The 26,536-nt window shown below is 38.3% G+C and overlaps 5 protein-coding genes across 8 annotated transcripts; 2 read left to right on the top strand and 3 right to left on the bottom strand.

Moving 5' to 3' along the window:
- Positions 1–1,168: 1,168 nt before the first annotated feature.
- Positions 1,169–15,524, bottom strand: LOC105380379. Of its 2 annotated transcripts, none has more exons than XM_048629852.1 (23): positions 15,317–15,524; positions 14,786–14,976; positions 10,790–13,908; positions 10,293–10,403; positions 10,034–10,204; positions 9,809–9,940; positions 8,857–9,729; positions 8,445–8,777; positions 8,207–8,353; positions 7,913–8,115; positions 7,459–7,501; positions 7,146–7,368; positions 6,883–6,961; positions 6,495–6,676; positions 5,602–5,797; positions 4,998–5,348; positions 4,687–4,786; positions 4,057–4,213; positions 3,572–3,754; positions 2,601–2,755; positions 1,989–2,135; positions 1,349–1,515; positions 1,169–1,205 (listed from the first exon to the last, which is right to left on the bottom strand). In XM_048629852.1, the coding sequence occupies exons 2-22, from the start codon at positions 14,964–14,966 to the stop codon at positions 1,369–1,371; spliced, it is 7,233 nt and encodes a 2,410-aa protein (XP_048485809.1). In that variant the 5' UTR covers positions 14,967–14,976; positions 15,317–15,524; the 3' UTR covers positions 1,169–1,205; positions 1,349–1,368. The 2 variants fall into 2 exon arrangements, with proteins under 2 accessions (XP_048485809.1, XP_048485813.1); XM_048629856.1 differs by having other exon boundaries at positions 14,786–14,978; positions 15,320–15,524.
- A 947-nt stretch (positions 15,525–16,471) lies between these two features.
- On the bottom strand, positions 16,472–17,550 carry LOC105398435 (coiled-coil domain-containing protein 25). Its single transcript, XM_011570549.3, has 4 exons — positions 17,348–17,550; positions 17,128–17,219; positions 16,903–17,049; positions 16,472–16,810 (listed from the first exon to the last, which is right to left on the bottom strand). Exons 1-4 carry the CDS (start codon positions 17,418–17,420, stop codon positions 16,499–16,501), a joined length of 624 nt encoding a protein of 207 aa, XP_011568851.1. The 5' UTR covers positions 17,421–17,550; the 3' UTR covers positions 16,472–16,498.
- A 373-nt stretch (positions 17,551–17,923) lies between these two features.
- LOC105398447 (protein Dr1) lies at positions 17,924–19,163 on the top strand. Its single transcript, XM_048629909.1, has 3 exons — positions 17,924–18,362; positions 18,528–18,691; positions 18,965–19,163. Exons 1-3 carry the CDS (start codon positions 18,122–18,124, stop codon positions 19,109–19,111), a joined length of 552 nt encoding a protein of 183 aa, XP_048485866.1. The 5' UTR covers positions 17,924–18,121; the 3' UTR covers positions 19,112–19,163.
- Positions 19,164–19,453: 290 nt separating this feature from the next.
- Positions 19,454–23,034, top strand: LOC105398458. Of its 3 annotated transcripts, XM_048629876.1 has the most exons (6): positions 19,460–19,782; positions 20,149–20,301; positions 20,594–20,794; positions 21,278–21,347; positions 21,932–22,119; positions 22,912–23,034. In XM_048629876.1, the coding sequence occupies exons 1-6, from the start codon at positions 19,705–19,707 to the stop codon at positions 22,951–22,953; spliced, it is 732 nt and encodes a 243-aa protein (XP_048485833.1). In that variant the 5' UTR covers positions 19,460–19,704; the 3' UTR covers positions 22,954–23,034. The 3 variants fall into 3 exon arrangements, with proteins under 3 accessions (XP_048485838.1, XP_048485833.1, XP_048485841.1); XM_048629881.1 differs by lacking the exon at positions 20,149–20,301 and having other exon boundaries at positions 19,454–19,782; XM_048629884.1 differs by lacking the exon at positions 19,460–19,782 and having other exon boundaries at positions 20,220–20,340.
- Positions 23,035–24,101: 1,067 nt separating this feature from the next.
- Positions 24,102–26,386, bottom strand: LOC105398468 (dolichyldiphosphatase 1). The gene is made up of 5 exons (XM_011570583.3): positions 26,166–26,386; positions 25,682–25,782; positions 25,279–25,457; positions 24,842–25,069; positions 24,102–24,567 (listed from the first exon to the last, which is right to left on the bottom strand). The coding sequence occupies exons 1-5, from the start codon at positions 26,227–26,229 to the stop codon at positions 24,438–24,440; spliced, it is 702 nt and encodes a 233-aa protein (XP_011568885.2). The 5' UTR covers positions 26,230–26,386; the 3' UTR covers positions 24,102–24,437.
- Positions 26,387–26,536: the final 150 nt, after the last annotated feature.

The following is a 26,536-nucleotide window of genomic DNA, read 5'->3' as shown; positions in this document are numbered from 1 at the left end:
ACTTACCTCATCATTATATGTCTATTAGTGACGCAAACTCTCCCACGCATAACGGAACATTTGTATTACAGTTTGAAAACTGATCATCGAAACCCAAAACAATCCATGTAGTATAAAAAATCTAGAAATGGCTTTCATATTTTACTTTTTTTTACATTAAGGTGCCAATTTCCAGCCGACATGAGGTTGCAGCAGACGACGCAGACGTGTCGCGACGGCACTACTGGTTACTATCATGATAATTTTGCGGGTAGCGTCATGATGCTCAAAGCCACATGCATAGAAATACATAGATACCGGCGTCCGCTGTAACATTTCGTTGTCAGCCAATTGGTACCTTTACAACCATGAGATATTTTACAAAATCAGTCGTTATTAAGGAACCCGGTTTCACCACATAAAATGCTTTTTATTAAAGTTTGGTTATTTCACCCCAACCTAACCATTAAATCTCTATTACTTCATCTATTACTCCGCATTTTCCTTCTCCGTGTAATTTAATTAAATAAATTATTCACACGTTGCTTAAATCAACTACATTGTAGCGTTACATATTTCTCCATTTTACAAAGTTTACAAGTACGTATAGTAGATTATGTGCTAGTGGACAAGTGCGTCTGCACAGGAAGCCGCCAGCCACGCTGCCATCATCTCTTAAAAGCGATGCAGGGAAATGGATTAGGTTAAACTGCTACACAAACGAATATGATAGGGTTACGGGGTAGGTGGGCGGGCAAACATAAAGCTGTAATAGCGCAATTGTAATTGCATTTTAATAGCGCAACCATGATACTGAAACTGAAATATTATTATCTACTTTTGCTCAAACCCTAACTCTTCGACCCCGTTTTCTATCTATGTATATCCTAAAAGCCTACTAGCAGTTGCATAGGAACAGAGGAACCGCTCCGGGCAAGGCTCAACCATACCTCCTAGGATCTATAGCATCTTCCCCTATCTCCTCCCTACCCCTTGATGTGTCACTCTATATGCAGAAAAACTAAGATTCGAAGCGCTGCTGCGCGAGCAACGGCTCTATCTCTTAGTATCAAACGTGCCGATTGCATGACATCTCGCATAGAATACCACTCAGGTCCGACGACAGCTCTCGTTGGTTCGTTTATCGTCAGTATAAAGTAACTCTCCTGATCCTGACACGGCTTAGTCAACTTGCCTAGGTACTATACCCTCCCCCCTCCTCCTACCTCCCCCCCGGCTGCAGTGATCACGTGGCGTGACAGCTCTCGTTCGTACGTTTTTCGTCAGTATAGCGTAACCCTCCTGATCCGGACACGGCTTAGTCAACTTACCTAGATACTATAGACAGTAGACCCCACCCGTCTCCTACCTCCCCCCCGGCGGCAGTGGTCACGCGGCGTGCGTGAGCAGCACGAGGCCGGCGTGCGTGGCGGCGGCCAGCGCGTGGTGCAGCCGCACCGCCGGGCAGAACGCCAGCCCGAGCACGTCCGACAGAGGGAACCGCTCCGGACGAGGCTCGGATAGGCTGCTTAGGACCTGTTGGGGAGATTGGGGAGTTAGAATGAGTCGTGATTGCTAAGGGAAAATATTGGGGATGAAGTTGTCGATTTCGATAATTCTTTGACTATTAGAAAGTCACATAGTCACTTTTACTATTAGTAACGGTAGATAGAGTAGAGAGCACTGAACAAAATAAACAATACAATACAATACAATATAACTTTATTAAACAAAACACACAACATACATTAAATAACAAAAGGAGTAAGCACGATCAGCGCTCTAAAAGCGATCTCTTCCACGCAACCTTTGGGTGAATGAGAGACTTATTGAATAAAAGAGGAAGGTGTACAATTATTGCATTTAAATACTAAACGGTTATTTGCATGCAATTTGCAGAGTGTAAATTTGGGCCTTAGAGGCCGAGTATTCCGCACCACCGCTATTCGCCATGTACAGCTAGCATGCACTTGTTACATAAGTAATAAGAATGTTGTCAATGAACTGACCTCCCTCCTCTTCATGAAGTTGACTTGCAGCCCGTACTGGGCCACCGCCTCGCCGTAGTCTAGCGGCTCCACCTGCATCTCCGTCTCCGTGTTGGCTTTAGTCTTCTTCTTACCGCTTAGCGGCACCATGTCTATTAGTAGGTAATTCTGTGGAGGGAAACGGGGTTTAGTGAAGGAGGAATAGGAATATTTTAAAGTAGATTTTTATGAGGAGTAAAGTTATTGTGAGATAGATATACAAAGGTGAAGTGAAAGGGAATACGTGTGTACCTTTACCATAAAGTGCGGATAATCCACCATTACACTTGTAAATCCACTCAAGGGCGCCAACCCTTCAGAGCCAGGCAAAAATCTACTAACAGAATTACACCAGCAGAGTGGATTACTACCTCGCACACCGGTCTATTACCTAACTAAAGGGCTTTAATACAAAGAGGTAGAGTGGTGGCTCGCGCATAACGCTCCGAAATTTAGTTTTTGAGACCCCCCTGGTATCGAGACGGTATACAGTCCGCTTCCCTTGCGACCTTAGATTACGTATACGGCAGTACTTGGATGAGTTGCTTGGATTACGTCATATCCAATTACGTCATGTCAAAGAAACCCACTCACAGTCTTGGTGATCTCCTTGCAGACGGGGTGCGCGGTGAAGGTCCGCAGCACGGGCGGCTGCGAGGAGGCCAGCAGCCCGCAGCGCGCGCAGCCCGCCAGCAGCCGCGACGCGCCCAGCCGACGGGAACCGCCCAGCCAGTCGAATTCGCTTATTGCTGTGGGGAAGAGGATTACGATCACAATTTAGGGGGTGTTTAATGTTTATAGGTCATGAAGGTGAGATTGCTTGGCTCGATGGCATTCACTGCAGATAATTACACAATATGAAAATGGCGGACGGATGCATGCTATCTCATCTTATTCTATGTCATTCAGCAGGAAGCCGTACTATTTTTCCTTTCACTATATACTTATGCAACAACAATATCATTTTCACATTGTTTCTTTAGGCCTGAGTCTCCTATTTTATGCTATATGCGGCGTCCGACTTTGACGTAAACGTTTCAATCAACATTCTAGGGCCTACCTACGGCGTCTACGCGCCAACGTCGGGGTGTGAGGGAGACCGCATCAGTACATTTCTATAGTGAGCATCGTGACGCGGCCCACGGAGCGACGCTGGACGCGACCTACAGCGAAAATAGGAGACCCAGGCCTTATCTGCGCGTTATAACATCGTTATACTAAGGCGCTAAGGTTCAATACCCTATGAATATGACTTATAGCTCCGATCGACAAGAACGAATGTCATGTTAACTAGCTCGGGGGTGATCCTGCCTGGCTTGACCCCTAGTTCTGGCAAGATGTCAAGTTAACTCACGCGCCACCAGCGAAACGCCAGTTATACTCATAGAAGATAGAAACTAGATAATGACTATGACTATCGTGTGTCAGCTGCATAAGTACATATACACTTTTGAACCTTGACAATCTAACAAACCACCCATCCATTCATTAAAGCATTGAAGTTTGACAAGGTACAGAAGTGTATAACAACTTATGCAGCTGACCGTACATATAGTAATACTCACACAGAGCGTCGTCGGGCATCATGGCGGCGGGCCAGTGCGGCTGGAAGGCGGCGGCGCCGGGCACCCCGCGCCCCACGCTGCCCCCCGCGCGCCCCGCCGCCACCAGCGACGCCCCAGTCAGGGAGGCGGAGAATAGCACGCCCACGTCCGCTGAGGTGTCGGCGCTAGGGAATATGCTGACTCCTGCGGGATGAGAGGTTTGTGCGAAATGTGGTGATTAGAATCCGCTAAGGATACCAGGTTTAATGAACCTAATTTGTCAAAGGCTGCGCTTAATACACCTAGCAGATATCTTGATTGAAATGGAATAATTGATTACAGCGACAAAAGACAATTAAGGAAAATTCCTTATTATGAATATTATATACGATTATTGGGGTTTCCTTTTGTTTAGCTGTAGTAATATTCAAAGATATAATTTACACTATCATGCAATTTTTAAAGACTTATCGAGCTAAAATAAATAAATAAAATGATCAACTAACCAGTGACACAATTGCTATGCGTCCTCTCATCGTGGTACGGGTAGTAGACAGTCACCCCGTCCTCCTCGCTGGTCGCTAGCGGAGATTTGGAAGCCAGGTTGAAAAGCGCCACGGTGCCGTCAGTGTACCCGGTTGATATGGTGTTGTGGCCCTTTTGCTGTAGGTAAAAAGTATTACATTGATTAATCGTGAAATGAGCACGAAAATACTAAGCGTAATGAGAAAATGTATTGTAGTTAAGTACAGAGGGAGACAATAAACGTGAAATATGACAAAATGGAATATTTTTTTCAGCATTGGAATAAAAGAACAAACAACAAATTTTCGGAAGCAGATAATTGAGTATTTTATGGACGAAGCATGTCGCGGATGAAATTATGTAATTTTATATTTTAATGACGAAACCTGTGGTGGATTTTTTTATATGGAATTGTTAATTTTAATTTGGTCTTGCATGAATAAATATATTCTTATATAATAAAATATTTGCCCTTTTACTAAGTATTTATACTAAGTACAGAACATATACATACAAATGGAGTAATGTAACCAGTTATTACAAAAAGTTACATAAGCTTAGTGTACAACGAAAGTGTAAAATGTGCAATAATGAATTGCAATTCATCTCACCGAAGACCACGCGATGGAGCTACACTGACGCGCCTCCCCGTTGTTGTTGCTGTGCAGGCGGAGCTCGGCGACCGGTTTCAACTTATAAAATAACTTATCTCTGAAACAAATATATTAAAATTAAATTTTTTGCCTCAAATTTTACAGTAGGCATTTGTAGATGTTAGTATGAAAAGGGTTGGTTTGATACAAAGCGATATGTCTGCTCTTAAATATACACAGCACATATTTTCTTTCGTGAACTGCCATCAAGCCTATTAGACATGGTACTAATTGGTATAGTTCAACCATAATTTGCTAAAAACACTTACATCACAGGCATAGTCGCTGGGTCCGGCACAGAGTAAATGTAGGCGCGTCCGTTAGAGCAGGCCACGGCTAAAAGGCCAAGTCTTGCGTGCTCCTTATTGTCTTCAGTTTTTTGTTTATCTGTAGTTTCTTTTGTTTTTTCCGATAGACTTTCTCCTGTAGCTTCTTTCGTGTCGTCTGGCAAGGCGTCTGGTATTTTTAAAGCTTCAGAGTCTTCACTAGGTGTACTTTCCTCCTGTTCAGTCTCGTTTGTATCAGTAGTAGAGCCGTCCCGCGCCCCTGAGGGGCACCACGCCATGGACCAAACTACGCCGTGGTCGTGAGCGATGATGTAGGATAGTTTCGGAACGCCACTGTGGAAGTAAATAAGAAAGAGAGCTTAGTATCCATAGATAATCTCGTAGTCAAAATGTGGTAGTTAACACGAAGCAGATGGCGCCACTAGCGAATAACAGCTTGTCCAAAAGTCATAGAACAAAATTGATCAGAATGAGACTCTCAGCGCAGAGACATGCCCTTTCAGCGTACTTCTTAGTAAACTCCGTGTTCGCATAGAACAATAACGCACATACTAATCCACACCACCGAATCAAAACACAAACTTACCTAAAAGTCCCAAAGTCCCACAGCTGCACAGTATCCGCATGCTCGTGGCTTGAGTCGGCCGCATACCGCGGTAGGTCCGTGCCGCGGTGGCAGGCGATGGCGAGGTAGTTGCTGTCTGCGGCCGCGTGCGGGGTGAGGTACCGCGGCGGCGCCCACGCCAGCTGGTGGGGGACGCAGCCCGTGAAGAGGCGGGTCACTGGAGAGAAGACACGAATTGAAGAGTTGTAGTTGAAGTAAGTTATGGTAGTTATACAAAGTGCTGCATAAGTGGTATAGTGCGGGTCACTGGAGAGTGGAAGGGTTGGAGTTAGTTGTGGTGGTTATACAGGGTATTGTATAAGTGGTATAGTTAAACGAAATAGGTCATCTGATCAACCGCTTTCGGCTTACTTACAAGACCCTGCAAACAAATTAATCCGTAAGATTACAGATTTTTCTCCGTCAACGAACTGTATAGGGTTTGGATGCTAGCATCAGAAATTAGGTAATTTGGAGAGCTAATAGGTTACAGATATACCCCCTTATTCATAGAAAAGTTACAAAACGTTTTAACTAATAAACTGTTTTGTCCCTCTCCGACAGGGAACAATTTGTTCTTTGACAGAGAGGGACAAAACAGTTTATTAGTTAAAACGTCTTGTAACTTCTCTATGAATAAGGGGGAAAGAATTTAAAATCTTAAAGTGGGAGAGATAATAGGAGAATAATTTGGATATCTACGTCAGACCGTTAGAGTAGAAAAGTTCTCGAGTAGAGACCAAAAACAAGATAAATATAGCAGCGGACGCATTTTTTATCGCTGGACCCACGAGTTTAGACAGGTCACACATAACCTATGTCTAGCACTGAACGATGGTTGGCTGATCATTATGAAAGTTATATTTTCAGCTTACCTTTACTACCACTCTTAGCCTCAAATGTCTTGAGAGTCTCCCATTCATATTTTTCGATCTTTAATTTGCAGGATTCCTTCAAGAGCGGCATGTAATTTGCTATCTCGTCTTCAGGTACTGGTTCATAGGTGCATTGCGTCCACTCAGGGAACAGGCGCTCCGTTGTGTAATGGAGCTGGATGCTGGAAAAAATACGAGACAAAAGTTACATATAATTTTTTGGGAGACCATTTCATTAGCTAACAGTATTACTTCATTAGGCGGCCTATGTATGTATAGGCTTTTAAAAATGTTAAAAACCTACTATATTTCTTATAGTGCTGACGCAGAAATCCTAAATACAACATTAAAAAATAATAAGATAAAGTAGATATGTAGTTATACTTACAAATCTGTATCTGACTGCCGTATATAAGACTGTGGATCTCGGATCTTGAATGGGACCTGCAAACCCTTGTATCGAGATCCTGTAAATGTAAGTACAAGTAAGTAAATTTTATACCTAGATAGTTTCCGTTGACGAATACAGTGCCCATCAATCAGTCTCTTGGTATCAAAACCTTCTTAACAACATTGACTCAATCATAAAATAACATATAGAGTAGCATTAATAAATCAATAAAAAACACTCAACTAGGTTTCTATTCCTACCTGGATCACAAGACTTCTTTTTCTTCTTCTTCTTCTTCCTCACAGCCTCTTCTAGATTCTGCTCCCTCTCCGACAAGCCACTATCCACTTCAGAGTCATCCGTCTCCTCTTCATTAGAGTCGGGGCAGACTTCGTCATCGCTGGAGAGTCCCCGACAGATGTGGTCTTCCATCTCGAGCTGCACGTCTGTTGCGTACTCGCAGGTTTGACAGTTGAACTGGTACTGCAATGGAAGGGAGAGGTTAAGATAAAAGGATATCCGCAAAGGCTGCATTCGAGATGGATTTTGATCCTGTTTTATTTAGGTACTTACTTGACCTTTTTCATTGTTGTAGTTCTCTATGACTGTTCTGGCTCTGCAAAAGAAATATTTTTACTTTAGTCCGACTTAGGATGAACTCAGATAGATATCTCAACCGGGACACGACCATGAGACTAGAGCCAGCCAATAGCTTTCGAACTAGACAAGATAATTATATAACTTCTTGCTTATAATTATAAAGAAACATTATATGAAAATGGCAGAAGGATTATCTTGCTCTAATCGTAGGTCTATCGATACTCCTTCCTATTGCCACTTATAAATATAACGGCCGGCATTTTAATTTAATTTCCTTATTCACTTACAGAATCTTCGAATAATATGTACAATCAAGAATAACATAGATTAGTGGACGTATGTGTGCATTTAATTTCGAATAATAATAATATCTACATTCAAGAAGAACACAGATAATATACTTGACGTTTATGTGTATTAAACTTACTTCTGTGCGGCTCTCCGCCGGCCGGACGGGTCGGGCGGCGGTTCGTTTGCCTCCAACGCCGCTTTCTCCGCTAATTCCTGCTGCAGCTTCCTGCGTTCGATCGACAACTCCTTCTCCCTGTGAACCATCATGTGCTGCTGCCGGTATATGCACAGGTACTTCTGGTTGCACACGTCACATGTGTCTTTGAATTTGTCTACTTCCTGTGAAATTGTATTTTATGTTTAGTAATATGCGGTGTACCAAACATAATCGCTTGTAGTGTTGTAGTTAGGTAATTAACAGTTAGCGTACCTCTTCAGTCTTCCCACAAACCAGTATGTGAGCGTAAAACCCGACGGCAGAAGCGCGGCCGGCGCCACAGACTTTGCAAACGAATGCTTTGTACCGCTGTTTATACTCTTTCAGCGCGCGCTCAGCTGCAAAAGGGTTTCTCTGATCCTACAAAATAACGTAAGTAATCTTTAAATTATCTCTATAATATAGTATGTTCGTTGTAAGTATGTACATACAAAAAATATTATAAACTCACGAAAGGCACTCCTCCGACAACCCAGGCGATGTTGTAATGTTTGCTCATAGCATGCTCGTGCCATTTAGTTCGCTTTATGACGTCACCACACACTCCACACACGACCGAATTCACATCCACTGCTTCAGTTTTAATTTCTATGGAATCATCAGCTACACTTGTGTTCAAGGCTACCGAAGAAATGTTCAGATATTTGCCATCACAATTTTGAACATGCTGCAAATAGGCCTTGGGATATTTTCGAATCATTCCACATTTGTGACACTTCAAACCATTTTTTCGGTGCGAAATAGCAATCAAGTGATCTTGCACCGCGGTGGTGTCTTCTAAGTCCTAAAAAAAGTTAATTATTAAAATAAAATAACATTTTCAAAATTCACGAGCAAAACCCAAAATGTTTTTCAAAACTTACCAAAGGCTTTTTGCCAGCCTTCCAGGCTAGGTAGTTATGTTCTGTCATTATGTGGTCGATCCATTCAATTTTATTCATTTCCTTGTGACATACGCCACATTCTAATACATTTGGTTTTTCTACAGATTTACTAGGTTCACTTGTATTACCTACGATATTATCATTATTTTCTTTGGGTTGATGCGACTTGCGACCTCTCTTTTTGGCTTTAGGTGTTTCGTTGTCTGTTCCATCTTTACTGATAGTTGACAATCGTGAAGTTCGTCGAGACTTGGTCTGCTTATCATGATCATCTTCATTGGGGCTAACACAGTCTTCGCTTTCATTCAGTGGTTTAGTCTTGGGGCGACCTCTCTTTCTTACCTTAGGGGTTTCATTGACTGTTTCATCTTTACTGGCAGTGGACAGACGTGTCGTTCGTTGGGACTTATCGTGCTCATCTTCGTTGAAATGTTTTTCGGAACTTTTACTAACGTCATTATTTTCTAGACTTTCATCTGGTATTTTCTTGGGTCGACCCCTTTTTTTAACTTTAGGGCTTTCATCTACTATTTCATGTTCATTGTCCTCATTTTCTTTCGCTTCAATATTATTGGAACATGGAATAACGTCACCATTTTGTTCACTTTCATTGACTATCTTCCTGGGTCGACCTCTCTTTTTAGCTTTAGGTTGTTCATTGTTTGTTTCATTTATGCTCTCAGTGGACAGCTGTGGTGTTTGTGCTTGGTCATTATCCACATCGGCGCCACGTTCAATTGGAATCACAGACTTCCGAGCTCTTTTAGCAAGTGGCACATCGTCGCTGTCGCTGCTGAGTCGGGGCGGCTTGGATTCAGACTTACGAACAACAACTGGTGAATCAGTTGATTTCTAAAACAAATAATATTTCAAGGTAATACATCCATAGCAAAATACACTAGCTAAAAGTACAGAATCGATAGTTACTTACACATTTTTTTACGTGCTTGATGAACACTGTGAGTTTAGTTTCTTTCAGTCCACATTTTATACACTTTAACCATCCGTATTGCTGTAAAATCCTTTCTAAATGATCCCGTACATCTCCATCACGCTTTGGATCCTGTAAAATTTATAAAAATATTATTATTAATATATTTATGTATATTATAAACAGAAACTTTTTTAATTTCTGAATTATCATAGGTAAACTTACAAGTGGTGGATCGCCATCTTTCCACGCGATGTAATTATGACTCTCCACATGTTCCAACCACTTCGTACTCTCAACACTCTCATGGCAAGCCCCACAGAGATAATTTAAATTCCTTCTTGATGATTCAATTACTAAATTTGTATTTTCTACGACATCGGACTTCTTCCGCTTCTGAAAGTATATGTTAATATTTATCAGCTTATCTTGTGAAGACAAACAGAACATACATTGCAAACGAATTCAAAATTAGCAAACATACCATTTTTTGTGTGTTGGTTTTCGCATCAACATGAATGTTTAATGATATGGGTTTGGAAGTGGAGCATCCTGGCACTTCATTTTTACTTTGTTCCTCAGCAAGTCCCACCTCCTGTAATGAAAATAGCGAAAATTATTAAATTACCTATTTATTACATTAAGTATAAATTATATCTAATGGACTCAACTCAAAAGGTATCGAAAATTATTGACTCGCAAGGCGCTTGTTGACTTACATAATTTTTACTTAATTATTTTATTATGTAGTTATAATATTAGTGTTTTATCTAGTAGTATGTAGTATTAGTACTATATAGTAAAAGTATATTAGATAATACTGCATGTTAATGATCGTAACTTTCTTGAAAAAGGTGTATAAATGAAGTTACAGTTAATTTTCATTGCTTTATTCTATCTATAAATCAATTCTTAAATAAATATCCAAAATTTCATAAAATAATACTTAATATACTTTAGTGTATAACTAGAGGTACTTACAAAATTATCACTTAGTGTTGCCTGAGAAGAAGGTGTGGATATTGAAGCTATTTCCACTTCTACAGGGTTCATTTTATCTTGATTAGTTCTATGAATCTCTGAATCATCAACCATAATTACTTCAGCATTCTGAGTAGGCGGTCTTTTTTCCTTTGATGATCCCGGATTTTCAGATATTTGTCTTAATTCTGTGGTATCTCCATTATCACTTTCTATGTTCAGTATTTGGTTTCCAGTAGCATTCCAACAAGTGCCACTATTAGTCTCGGAAAGAGTGACACTTGTTTCCACATTTGTATCAAATTCAAGAGCGAGACTTTTTTCAATATATTCTACGTAGTCCAACTCAGTGAATATATCATTAAATTCAATGGACATTTTATCTTGAAAATGAATGTGTAAGTCCATTGCACGGAAATCCATAGCCGGCGTTATTCTTCCAAAGTCATTACACATACAAAATTCTTGTGAAGTAGTATCTTCAGCTTTATTGGTAACATTTAACAAATTCGCTTTTAATTCATCATTATTTGATTCAGTTGCACAGCTATAAATGGTTACAGTGCGAGGACGTTTTAATGAACGTGAGTATGTTTTAATGTTATGTTGTTCTTTTGTTACTGTTTCGTTCCATTTCTTATTTTCTGTCTGAACTCCACCTGGCTTTTCCACACCTTCCTCATTACAATTTGACTTCACGATGTTACGTATTTTCTTCTCCGTAGTTTTCTTGTATTTGTGATTGTGCAAACGTGTATTACTCTTTCTTCTTTTAGTTAAAATATGGGCACATTTTTCTAAATAAAAGGCAATTTCTTGAAGTTGATCTGTATTCTTGTTATCACTTTGTTCTTTTTCTTTTCCAGACGCATTTTCAATGGCAGGGATAACCTTATTTATCTTAAACAGAACTTCACTTTCTTGTTTTTCCCTTTCATCTGTATTTTCAACGGTAGGCAAACATTTAGTTACTGAAAGTAATACTTTAACTTCGTTTTCTACTGAATCCATCATTTTATAATCATCTTTCAACTTCAATTCATTTACTAAATCATGGTTTACATCATATTGACTATGTGATTCATCTTTATTTAACTGTGAAGAAAAATTCTCATTATTTTTTACATCGATATGTACAGGATCTACTAACGTCTTTTCTATATTGCTATTTTCACTTTCATTCTCTTTGTATTTTACCAACAGATCAACAGCATCAATCTTGAAATTTTCAGCGTTAATGTTCGATTGTTGTGGTTTTATTGTTTGGATATTTTTTTGAGTTGTTCCATGAGTGTTGGACCTATAATCGGTATGATGATGTTGGTTACTTTCCATGTTTATATCAACAACTTTATCCTCTTCTATACTCTTATTTGTATAGTGTGCTTCACTTTTTTCATTACATACAACATTTACATCATTATTAACATAATTAAATTTACTGTCAATTTCAACAAATCCTTCCTTGGGAACAGTTTCATGGCTTGGGGTATAATCGGCAGGCTGCTCTATGACTATACCGGTTTCATCAATAAACTCAATAAGCACTTGTTTATCAGCAGCTTCAATCTCATCATTGATTTTACACTCGGAATGGGAAAAATACATATCTTGCAATACCATATCTTCGGCATTATTTATCATTTCAGGAGTTACAACAAAACTTGTTGTATTTGCAATGTGGTTTTCTGGAACTTCTTCTGTGTTTGAATATGTCACTGTAGAATTCTGAGATGCATTACTGTCAAAATCAGATTCATAAGTACAGTATTTTTGGTTTAGTTTTACAATATCATTTATAGATACAGGAACCAGGTCTCTTTTAGGGGAAAATAGGGTATTTTGAACAAGTTCATTGAATCGAGTCTCGTCTATTATTTCTTCAGACAGTATGTTCACTTTATTCTCAACATCAGTTACAACCTCATCAAATGCAGATTCAGCTAAATTATTAACAATGTCCAATATTAAACCAGGTCCTATATTGCTATTGCTACAGTCAGACATATAAGCTTCATCAAGGTGATCGTCATCCGAAATATGCGAGTTACATTGTTCAGGAGTAATAATATCATTGCTACTCGGGCAGTTTTTGTCGTAGTGTTGTATTGATGGTACTGGTTCCAAATTTTGGTCCATATTGTCATTTTCTGCAATTTCATTTGTATATTGACAAGTTATTTGTCCATCAGAAGTGAAGATTGTGTTTTCAATTTGATCTATTTCCGACGCAAATATTCCACCACCATTATTTACAGTTGCTTCTCCTTCAGAAATTACTTGACATTCCTCAGAGATCTTGTTTGGAATAGGGAGTTCATTATTTTCAGAGTTTAATAGTCGAACAGTTGATACCTCTTCTCTTCCAAAACAAGCATTCTCAACGTTTATATTCTGTAAATCTGAAATTTGATTAATTACTACTTTTTTATCTTTAAATGAGTCTATTGGTTCCTGATATTTTATATCTGTTTCACATATATTCAGTTTTATTCCATCATTGATATTTTTAAATGTTTCCTTACAATTTCTATCCTTTCTTTTCTTTCTTTCAGTTTTTCCACTTTGTGTTGGCTGTAGTGAATCTGTTGAATTACTGGATATTTTATTATTTTCTTTTGTGTTATCTTCTGCACTATGATTTATACTAATTGAATTAGTATGTTTATTTTGTTCTTTGATGGGACATGAAAATTCAATTTCAGCGTTAACGGTACTAGTGGCAGAAATTTCTGGGATAAATGTTGGACTAAGAAATACTGATTGTTTCATTAAATTAGCTGTTTCTAACATTGAAGTTTCTTCTGTTTGAGATATGGTGTTCTCAATCTCTTTAACACACTTGACTTTTTTCTGTGGGGATTCCTTTGAATTTCCATTGCATATTGTTTTCTTTACTTTACTTTTTTCTGAAGAAGATGATGTACTTCTCGTACAAACCTCTGAGATAAATGTTGGACTAAGAAATACAGATTGTTTCATTAGATTAGCTGTTTCTAGCATGGATGTTTCTTCTATTTTCAATGGAGAGTTCTCAATCTCTTTAGTATTTTTTAAATTTTTCTGTGGGGATTCATTTGGATTGTTATTGTATAATGGTTTCTTAGCTTTTCTTTTTTCTGAAAAAATAAAGTACTCAAGTTTATTTTAGGTACATCTGGCAAAATGGTATACTTAATAAGCCCAATTTTTTATTTATAATACAAAAAGTTTATTTTTAGAATGACACAGTGTGAACCAACTTGGTTGAGTAAAGGGGTTCACTTGTATGTAAGTACTTAATAAAATATGCAGGATGTTTGCATACCTTACCTACAACTATCACAAAGATAGGGTTCAGTAAAAACTGTACTTTTTTACTACAAATTAGCTACCTACTCATTTATTTATTTAATATGGAATGCCAGCAGTTTACTGCATTGTAAGAAATCTAGAGTAGTTAGTCAGAAAAGAAATATAAATATACAGGGTAATAACTATGTATAATAGTACCAAATAATACCGTTTAACCTGGGTAATGGTTTAGATGTTCCTTCTTATAAATATGAAAAACAAGAAGAAATAATAAATGTAAGTACTTATAACTAATAATTTCTAGAAATAGTGTTTTAGGGGAAATTTATATTCTTCAATCAATACCTATACACTGCAGTTTGTACTACCTGCAAGAGTTAACTTGAGATGTAGGCCTGATTACCTAATGGTGTCTATAACATCGTAATTAATTCCTAGAGCCTAATATAAGAGAATATAAGTAAACTCACAGAACATTATGTAAACTAAACTGAATTTTGGGTAAGTAACTATCCACTATCATACATTTTGTTACCAAGAGTGGACACCAGATGGCAGTAATACCAATTTTTTTACATTTCTTTTTTTATTCTGACCACAAAATTTTATAATTAAATGATTTTTGAATTTAGCTAGTGTATTATCATTATCACCTAAATTAAAATAAAATAATTACATGCAGGTGATTAAACATGTACCTACCTTTGTGTTTAGAGTGAGATGAGGAGCCTTCACCATCATCCTGTATGGCACACAGATTTATTCCCAACTTTTCTAACAATTCCGGTGGCAAAACAAACACTTGCGAATCTTCATTGCTGTCATTATCTTTACACTTCCTCGGTCTTCCTCTCCGCCCTTTGCGCGGCGACTTCGAACTCATGTTAATTTTTCTATTAGGAGTAAAATTTTATAAAGTAAATTTTGATTTAATAATTTAAATTTATTAAGTTCAACTAATTATATTTGCTTATAAAAATAGAAAACTAAAAAATAAATCGCGCGGACTCGAACCATGATCACGACATGTCCGACTAATGAAATGTGCCGCACGTGGTGACTACTAAGCCAAAGTTACATTCGACGCAATGCGATAATAGTCGATACCTTTTGTAGTTACAACAGAATTTTAAAAAAAAAAAGTACAACTAAACCTATAATTTCTACTACTTTGATAAGTACAAGAAAAAATATCGATAAATGTATATTACGCAGTAGCTTGTTTCAGCTTACCTTTTAAACTGAGCACCATTCACTCATTTTAAGTTCCAATAACATAGCACATCACTGTACACTGTATTTTGGAAAAAAAACTTTCCAAAACTTGATCGTTCAGGTTGTATTAATCGTAAATCACGAATTATAAACAATTTTTCACTCTAACTTAGCACTTTTTCCTGCCGTCCATTATTTTAAATGTCACTTTTTTGAGGTTATAAAAATGTTGCAAGTTGTAAAAATTATGTCTTGTGAAAACTATTAATAATATTTTTTTTAATATTGTAATGTGATAGTTTGTTCTATGAATTCGGGTATTTATTTTTCAGAAGCAAATTTCGATTCCACCACTGATTCTAGCAAGGAACATTAAGTTTTTAAGTACTTTTCTTACGAGAAGGATCATGAGATGCTGTTAATATTCTGAGGATTTTACAATTACAATGGGAGATTTTCAACCATAGATTATAGATGACTTCCAAATGACTTCATACTCAACAGCACTGCATTTTTTTTTGCCGGCGTCTAAGCCGCGTACAGACCAGCCCAACGAACGCCAACGAACGGTTTTCGTTGACGTTGCTGCAATCTGCCCTGTATTAAGTATGATAAATATCCATCGTTGGGATAACCGTTGGCGTTCGTTGGCCCGGTCTGTACGCAGCTTAATAATAAAAAAATGCAGTGCTGTTGAGTATGAAGTCATCTATAATCTATGGTTTAAATTAATTACGTTTAACCGAAATTTTATTATAATTATTATACAATACATGATAAAATATTAATCCCTAACTAAAACTAACTAATATAAAATTACTAATATAATATATAATCTATGGTTGTTTGTCTATGGTTGAAAATCTCCCTTTGGCAGCACAAGACTAAAGGTGCCGACACACTAGCGGGCGCGGCTGTCAGCCGCGACTGATAAAGCGGAAGGTCAGTCCAAGGTTACGTCCGATAGTTTGAACAGCGTAGTGTACATTCCTTACCTAGATACCTTTAAGTCGCGGCTGACAGCCGCGTCCGTAAGCCGTGTCTGCTAGTGTGTCGGCACCCTAAATAATCATTATTAAATTTGTAAATGCGGTTGCTTTGACAATAATATTTCTCAGTAATCTAGCAAAGTAAGTATATGATCAAATAAATTATATGTACTAGTGCTCTCAATGAGTTTCTAACATAATTTATTCCATTTCACATGAAATCATCTGAATCATTTCCATCATAATTAGTAGACATATTTTCTGATTTCATTAATGTTGAGTAACTCCTCAGTTCTTGTTCTTCCTTTTTCCGTCTTTCTTCTTCTTTCTCCTTCTCTTTTTGGTCTCTCAACAGCTTCTTCTTGTCTTCTCTCTCTAGTCTATCCCGTGTTTCTCTCTCAATGCGCAGGTCGGGAAAAGATTCTTTTTTGGTCTTGTTTAGTCTATTCACAATGTCATTGTTTCTTTTGGCTACTTTAACTTTTCTTACTTCTTTGTCTTTATGAAATGCTACTTGCCCAACCTGAAAAGGCCAAGTTGTATTAAATTAAATGCAAATAAACAATAAGACTTAATTGACAGTAAAACAATATAATATTGAAATAAAAATATTACCTCCATTGATGCAGTTTTCTTAAGGTTTGCCCACATTGTGTAAACAATATCAATGTCATTCATTTTGTTTCCCATGATGGAATTAGCTTTGACCAGTTGACAAGCATCATCTAGTACAGCACTTGGTATATCATCTATTGTTTGGCCCTGCAAACAAGTCATGCCAATTATAGTAACATATTTATTTTGGGAAAATTTATTTAATATGAACAATTTTGAACTTACAGGGGCAAGTCGGAGATAAACATGAGCTGATGATACTTTGTCCACATGAAACCAAACATCTTCAGGCCAACCCCACTTTATTAAATCTTCATCTGTAACAGTATACATTAGTCAGAGAGTTATGATGGGACAGTGGGTGGACCAATTTGAACAGAAATAGTAAAACAATTAGTTAAGTAACGAAGGTTAATGCTAAAGAAGAAAAATAGATAAAACTTACTTTCAAATTTATCTGCGCCCATGAAAAGTGTGACTGGTGGGGATACCACGGTACTAGTAAAATAGAGTACCATGTTGAAAACGTGTCTGCCTATAAAGGACTGAAAACTTACGAAGAATACGAAGTAATGCTATTATTTTACAATGTGGATAGAAGATTTTGTATTGAAATGAAATTCAAATGATCAAATCGATATTATTTGACATTGACACTTGACAGTTTGACATTGACAGATTTATTCATAGACAATGTTAAGATCGATTTAGACAGGGTTAGTGACTTGCATCGAAGTTAGTACTGACCCAAAAAACCATCAGTAAAGTGCCGGCAAGTTAGCGCTATGAATATTTTGAAGTCAGTTGGGTCAGCGCTCAATTGTTTCGATTTTTTCATTAATTTATTGATTCGTATTTATGAAATCGGAGTAACCACCCCAATATAAACTCGGTGGATGATGGATTGAATCTATGGTAGAGTGTGTGTTGTGTACTCTATGACTCAGTTTGACAGTTGATTTCATGATGACAGATGACAGGAATCAATCAATCATCTGTTGTTTCCTCTGTTCCTCTGTTTCTGTAGGGTAAAAAATAGATTTTTCTTGAAAAACGTTTTTAAACAACAATTATGTTCAGAAAAAATTAAGTAGAGGTGGTACGAACTAAGCTCATAATCTTATATCACATTTGCGGTTCTGTCTACGTTATTGTCTTACCGTTGAAAGCTAAGTGAAATTCATATAGCTTACAGCTACTTTCTATCAGTGCCAGTAGAATGGGAAGCCCTGAACGAGAACTATGCCCTCCACCCAACGAAGAGGATGAGCTAACCCTACCCAGAGCGAGTATAAATAAAATGATAAAAGAGTTGGTACCATCAGTAAGAGTGGCTTTCGAGTCAAGAGAACTCATCTTAAACTGTTGCACAGAGTTTATCCACCTTATAAGTTCAGAAGCCAACGAAGTTTGTAATCGCAGTAATAAAAAGACTATAAATGCTGAACATGTTCTTACTGGTAAGTGGTTTTATGATAGCTACTTCATTTATTTTGACTATTTGGTTATCAATTTATTGGCAATAAAAAATAAGTAATCTCTTACCGTTACTATTGGATGACAGAGAGTTACTTTACAATTGCTTGCAACATTCAATATGATGTAATGTTTATTCTATATTCCAGCACTGGATACTTTAGGCTTCAGTGACTACACAATAGAGGCTGAAGCTGTGCTCCGAGACTGTAAAGCTGTGGCAGCCAAGAGGAGGAGACAGAGCACAAGACTGGAGAACCTCGGGATCCCTGAAGAGGAATTGCTGAGGCAGCAACAGGAACTCTTTGCTAAGGTATAATTGATTAAATACTGGCCATTTCTTGTAAGTACTAATTTTGAAGCATAGAAATAAATATGCATGAATATTTGACAGCATTATCAGTTATATAAAAGATAATTTAAATAATAAGTCCCAGAAACAAATATAAGCCCTGTCTGGTATTCAAAACCAGGGTCTTTTCATAAATGTTACTACAAGAATATGCCATCCCATAAATAAGAATAGTCCTGACTTCTGTCCCACTCAGTCCTTGTGAATAGTAATTTAATCTGAATCTGTTTGCAGGCTCGAGAGGAGCAAGCTAAGCAAGACCAGCAGCAGTGGCTGCTCCTCCAGCAGCAGGGCTTGGTCGGCGCCGAAGGAACCCCGCAGCCGTATGTGCCACCGCTACTCAAGAAGGAAGGAGATGATGAAGATGATGACTATTCATAGATAATGTTTGTGAAACTGAAGTAAACTAAGTAATAAATGTGTAAAACTTTAATGCATTGCATATTGCTTAGTATTTCTAGAATAAGAGTGCCTTGTGACCAGCAATTTGGAGGTATGTATTTGTTATCAAGCAATAGTAGCATTTAATTTTGATACGACACTATTGCACATTGGTGAAAAGGCATCCTCAGTATTATTTACTCTGAAGTCTGAACAAAATTGGATGAATGTGAAGCACCTTGGGAGAGACTGGCAAAAAACAAGTCTCCTATTGTTCAGCTGGCCTAAAAGCTTAGAATAAGATCTAAATGGAACTCCATGAGACATCAGTCCACTGAATGATTATTTTATGGAATAAGAATAATGCTCAAAAAAGCTGCATCAAGGAGGCTTAATAATAATGTCACCACTTTCATTATGACAGCGCCATTTGTGCTCAACAGGACAAGTGCAAGCTCATCAAACCAAATTCAAAGTGTAATAAATAACCATGATTCCACAGGTCATGTCTAAATATTTTATTTCGCCATGTCTTCAGAACTGAGCAAATTGGTTAACCACACCTACCAATATGGACATCACAAACTATCGATATGAACAATAGTGACCAACCGAAAAAGAAGCAAAAGAAATTGAAAAATAAACTCCAGCCTAATACAAACAAGGGTCCGGTAAGCATCCCCATTAATACCTAAGCTGAAACTTTTCTAGCTTTTTTCTGATATCAACGTGGGATGCCCCTTGGCAAATAGTTGCGAGGTTAAATCAGCCCTAAGTCACTGACCCTAGCTATTCAGTGAGTTGGCTATCTACTCCATAACTCAGGTCACTCACTGACCCTAGCTTTTCAATGAGTCTATCTACACTTTCTACCCCAATAACTCATCACTTCATTACTCACACTTGTCTGTCGGTTTTATGGTGGGGGCAGGATTCAGCTTCTTATCTGTAAATTCCACCAGCCTTCTACCTTAATTTTACGTGCATAGTACCGACATACCAAAGTTACCGTATGCTCTGTTGTTCTATAACTTCAGAGAGTAGACACCAGCAATGACCACGGCGCCCGAGAGCCGCCGCTGTGCCCGCTTGCAGCCAAAGACTCGGAATGGGTTGGTGTTTGTAAGATACCCAGACCTCGCCAACCATCTACATCTCTTCATGGCGCCGAGGAAAGAGAGCTACACATTGTAAATCTGTTTTAATTATTAATGCAAATATTGGCTAAGGTAACAAAAAACTTAAGCGCATAGCTAGGTAATGACAACATTTCTATAAGTATATACCTACGAAGGTTTTGCGGTTTTTTGACCTCAGGATTGATGGGCTTACAGATTGACATTGCAAGATACAGTAATAATAAACGTTGATAGCCTACCTAGTATATTAATTGTAGAAACGTAGGTACTACTACATCACAGGTTTCTCTCTAGTTAATTCATATGTAGGTATATGAATTAACTCAGTGTTTTTGATTCCTAGGTGAAGCGCGAAGATGTTCCTGCCATAAAACCAGTTAATCTACTCTTTCCTGGCTTGTTAGAGAAAGATCCAGAAACCGTTAAGGGCATCTATACTAAATTGATGTCCACGACGGATGTCACCAAGCGATTGGTAGATCTCGGCCAAAAAGCAAATTTCACGTTTATGAACAAAACCGCACGATTAATACCAAGGGATAAGGTAAACACCAAGTCTCATAAAAAATATAAGTAGTGGTAGGTGTAGACGGACCGTGTCAGAAACACCATACTACGCTCCCAAACTCGCATAGTCGATGTTGGTGTCGAGACCGCGAAGCTCAAGTGGAACTGGGCCGGCCACGTCTGCCGCATGCACCCGGACCGGTGGGCCAAGATAGCGACCGAGTGGGTGCCGGGCGACGGGCGCCGGCGGAGAGGCAGGCCGAGACGGACATGGCGGGACGACCTGGATAAGTTTGATAATAACTGGGCTGAGAGTGCACAGGATCGAAGGGTGTGGAAGGAAAAAGGGGAGGCCTTTGCCCAGCAGTGGGAAACTAAATAGGCTAATTAAAAAAAAAAAAAAAGTGGTTGGTGATAATAATAACTACCACCCATGAGAGATTTAGATAGCTGTAGATACCTACCACTAATTTACTGTAACTATGTAAGTACTATCCTAACAAAAAAGCCTTTATTTCAGAAATGGTTGGAATGCGTAACTGAAAACACCAATTCGTTAGATTCTTCTACAACAACTATGCACAATCACGGTAAGGATGTGATAAGCCTACTAGCGTAATATTAGTTCAATGGATAAGCCATAGTGGTGAAAGAATGGTTTAGCGGGTAGTCGGTAATGACTGGATGAGAAAGGTCGAGGACAGAGTGTTGTGGCGCTCCTTAGGAGAGACCTATGACCAGCAGTGGATGATTACTGGCTGATGATGGTGATTGGTTTAATCACGCCTAGGTGTAGGTAGATGTAGAAAATATCAGTTTACAACACTGCAACTGCATGTAGCTTTTAGCTTACAGGGCCTGCCCTATTCCCTTCAAGATATAATGTATATACAGGGTGTTGCAAAATTGGTATACTAAGCCGAAACCTACATGTGCAGCATGGTATATCTAAGCCCGAAACTAAAATCAGAATTTGGAAATTCGCAAAAAAAAATAATTATTTTCCATAGTAAAAAGTCACGTGACCAACAAAGTTTCTATGGAAAATGATTTTTTTTTTCGCGAATTTTCAAATTCTGATTTCAGTTTCAGGCTTAGATATACAATGCTGCACATGTAGGTTTCGGCTTAGTATACCCTTTTTGCAACACCCTGTATAAAAATACGTTCTTAGATAATAAAAAAACCAGCGACTACGACGCCGACGCAGAAGGCACGGACGAGGAGGAGAAGCCGCCGGCGCCGAAGAAGAAGATCAAAAAGAAGCGCTCCGTCAACACCCCCGACTGTGACAGCTACTCCACCGTGTGCCCCACGGCGGGGGAGACCTTGAAGGACAAGTCGGACAGTGATTCTAATAAGGTGCCTACCTTATTTAACCCTTTGAATGCCAATGGTTCCCGTATCACTGGTGACGTAGGTACATACGCAATATTGCGTAGTCGGCATTGAAAGTGTTAAAAAAACATAACTCCTCTTTGTAAGGCGTGTAAATGGGCAGAAAGGTAGGCCGAGGTTTGGAGGATAGCCCTGCAACTGCGCAGAGTATGTAAGATTAAAGAGGAGGTCTAAGCCCGTCAGCATCGTCATCATCATCTCAGCCATAGGAAGTCCACTGCTGAAAATAGATCTCCCCTAATGTTTTCACTTTGTGTGGTCGGAAGCAGCCCGCATCTAGCGCTTCCCCGTGGACTTGAATGAACTATACCCAGTATAGTAATAACTTAAAATAAGACCCGTACTTAGTAAAAGGTTAAGTACTACGTAGAAAAGTCTCAGATATGGAAAATCTATAAGCATAGATTAGCATCTATTCACTGCCACCAATTAGTACGAATCTCGAGCTATAAATTTGGAATGAGAAATTGATGCAGTGCACCACATCATGTGAAAGTTATCCGTGTTTGTTACTCATCCATGCGTAGCAGGAACTGCACCTAAATATTATTACAGATGAATCAAGAATCTGCCGAGTCTGCATGGCACATAAAAGAGATAAGAGAGAAAATAAATAAACGGTTTTAGTAAAAATATAGTAATTAGGTGACAGAACTGACAGATTCATCTGCTAATCTCGGGCCAAAATTGGAGCACGGCTCATTTTACAGGACGACTCCATCTACTCTATCACTAATAGATAATTTTCTTTCACAGGCAGACAAGAGTCAGAGTAAAAAAGATGATAAAAAGAAATGAAATAAGTTCCCTTATCATTTGTATACTTAACACTAATTAACACTTGTAAAAATAAATGAAAACAGATATTGATTTTAACTATATATTATTTTTATTTGTAATTAGATTTCTGAATTCGGGGAATAAGTTCTCATTTAGTAAGATGAACCTAATAAAGCTGATAATTTAAAGACAGAAACAACAACATGATTGATATGATTTACTAAGTAATATCAACTTATGATTCACATTTTATCTACAAAGCTATCATTATATTTTTTATAACGTTCACATACATCTAGAATCTTTAAAAAATCTTATAAAGATGATTAGCTGAACAAAAGTTCCATGAATGTTCTGAAATACGTCCATTTAATAACTTTGAATTTTAATTATAAAATAAAATACTATAAACTTTAGAGCTACAAAGAGTATTCACAATATACACTTTACTTCATAAAATATTATGCATATTTACTGAAGTTGTACCAAGTATACCTAGTATTATCTTATTGAATTGATTAATTAAGATATTGCTGTCTTTTATATGTGATTTGGTGTTTAAATAAATAACTAGAATTCTATCTGCAACTATGATCATATCAACAACTTGCTTGCAAGAAACTCGCACTAGACTATTTTCAATAAGCAATATTTAGTTATCCAAAAATATCGATTCATTTTCTATACTTACTACATATTAGACAATGCTACAGCAAGAAAAAACGGCTGACCCAAGGTTGTTTCCACTCACACCAAGCTTAAACGTGATTTATACATATTTATTAATTTTCTAAAAACGGCGATATGGTTCGCAACCTATCACGTGAGTACAAATGTGTTGCGAAAAGTGGGTGGCTCGCTTGTGAGCCACCTCTGACTACCCCTTCAGCGGGGATTACAGTCGTGAGTGCATACTCGTATGTATATGTGTGTATGTATTAATTTTATCAAGCTACGCTAGCAACGTCTACTGATGTCAAGGTTTAAAATTATAATTATACACTGCTCCGCGTCAGTGGAAACTCTCCCTGTAAGTACACATACTAAGGGCGTCTTGCACAACAAAGTTAAATAAAATTAAATCTATGACCTCTTGCTCTGACATTATACTGTCAGAGCAAGAGACAAACTATTTAATTTTATTTAACTTCGTTGTGCAAGACGCCCTTAATATGTAGCAGTGCGCGCTGTGATTGGTCACAAAATTAAAAAAAATTGACCAGTCAGAAGGCGTACTGCTATCAAACCGTTCCGACATTGCACTGCAAGTAGTTTACTATAGGACTATCGGCATCCGCAGTCCAACCACAAATGCAGCAACATCTAGCCTTAAAAAAACTGAGTAAACCTCACAGTACCTCTTAAATATTAACAACAGTGTTCGCTTTGTCCGGTATAGCGTCGTAGAAGTGTGTGAAGTAGAGCCAGCAGGCGAACGCGGCGAGCGTGGCGAGGCCCCACTGGGCGGTTTCCTCACAGGCCGCGCAGGCCTCCGCGTAGCGTCATTGCGGCTTGAGGGCGGCCAGCTTGCGTGCCCGAGTGCGCGCCTCCTGCCGCGAGCTCGTGTACTCGAACCAGAGCACGTTCGGGATGAGGGTTGTGTCGCGGAGCATTAGTAACTCGCTGAGTTTGCTGGAATGTGAGGAGTTGCGGGATGAGACAAGGTTTTGGTTAACTGGGCTGCAAATCTATTATAGAGATCAGAGATTGTGCAAGTCATGTTAAAAGAGCTACTGTTCTATAATTTTTTTAATAAAAAAATATACATAGAAGGTAACTGTAGCCAAAATTAAGCAGTATCTTTGTTTAGCATTTGCTGTCTTGTTGATAATTAGATATATGATGATATTATGCTTTCATCTGAAGCCCTTTAACTTATCAACCCTTAAAATAAACCAATACTTACAAACTGACAATCTGTGGAAAGAACGGTGTGCACACTTTATGTACGAGTGCAAACCAGATGGTGGCGAACACGAAGCCGACTCCGGCTCCGACCACCACCTGCAGCGTGGTGTGGTACAACAGGTAGACGCGCCCGATGCTCACCAGCAGCGCCAGCCCCGTGCACACTCCAAGCAGGATAACCCGCCATAATGCTGATAGTATGCTTTTGTTGTTTATTTGGTGTAACCTGTGAAGGTATTATGGTTTGTTAGTATCAGGTCCTGATCTTTTTCTTAGCTTGTTGATGATAAAGTTGCTAAATAAAACATAATGGTACCAGTTATTAGCAGAATATTGTGATCTAGGTATTTAAGGGCAAGTTCCAATAATGGTTATACATAGTAACATTAATAAGAAATGTAGAACTATAGTTAAATAAGTTAACAAATAACTCACCTAATAAGAACAAAATAAAAAACATAGGTATTGAAAAACCATATGAACTGGGCATGAGAGGATGGCATCCCATACTCAGTGTAAAGGTGTCCTCTCGCAAATGGTCTTGTTTCTTGTATTGTCCGCTTCAATACATAGTTCAGTGCCTCATTGACCAATGTTCCTAAGAAGAATGCAATCTGAAATATGAAAAATCATATCTTATTAGAAGCTACATACTACATTATGATTTTTTCCACATTGACACTGTGTGTGGAAGATTATGGGTAGATGCGAGATTAGGACTGGAGTTTACCAGGAGATAATGAGCACAAATTTGTTTGCTATTTTTTACATTATCATGTCAAGTAAACTTAATAGCACATGCAGGAATGGACTGAAGTTATGTTAAATTATAGCTCACCGTATGCAAATCTCTTCTGAACAATATTAATGCTATAAATCCAGAGCCAATTCCAAAAGGAGATAAGCTCACTATTGCTAAAAATTTGCCGAGCCAGTCACCTGAAAAAAAATAAAAATGATTAACAGATATTATTGCACATCACACACATCACATCGCACATCGTTGATGTTCATCACGAACTTTACTTTAATTTAATAGACATGAGCGGTATTATCCTAACTAATATTATAAATGCGAAAGTAACTGTGTCTGTCTGTCTGTCTGTCTGTCTGTCTGTCTGTCTGTCTGTTACTCTTTCACGCCAAAACTACTGAACGGATTTGAATGAAATTTGGTATACATACGGTCTAGACCCTGGGAAAGAACATAGGCTACTTTTTATCCCGGAATTCCCACGGGAAAACTTTTTAAGGCGAAGCGAAGCGCGCGGGAACAGCTAGTTTACTATATTTGACACAATTTTCTGTTTATAATTTATCACCTTTTGGGTATTCAACCAAAGTCAGAGAAAGTGGTTGCCACTCGATAGGAGTTTGTTCATCCATGGTTACGTATATTTGAGATAACTTTAGTCAACGTTTAGTTTACATAATTGTACATGTAATCGACATTTTAATTGAAAATTATCTTTATCAAATGTAAAATATTCGTCCACGAACACAAACGACTATCAATCATCTGAATTTGACACTGACTGTCACAACGAAAATTTTAGTGAAAGAAAAGTTTTTGACATTGATATGTGACTCAGATTACTCTTGTTTTTTTCCTTATGTTTGTTGTGTGTAATGTTAGTCCACCTACGCGTTTCCCAGCGGCAGCGAATCACCACGAAACTAGGTACTGCGCTAG

This window comes from Plutella xylostella, chromosome 4 (assembly GCF_932276165.1).
Source record: "Plutella xylostella chromosome 4, ilPluXylo3.1, whole genome shotgun sequence".
NCBI lineage: Eukaryota > Metazoa > Arthropoda > Insecta > Lepidoptera > Plutellidae > Plutella > Plutella xylostella.
Note: the sequence above shows the minus strand (reverse complement) of the source record. Positions and strands in the feature narration are given on the sequence as shown.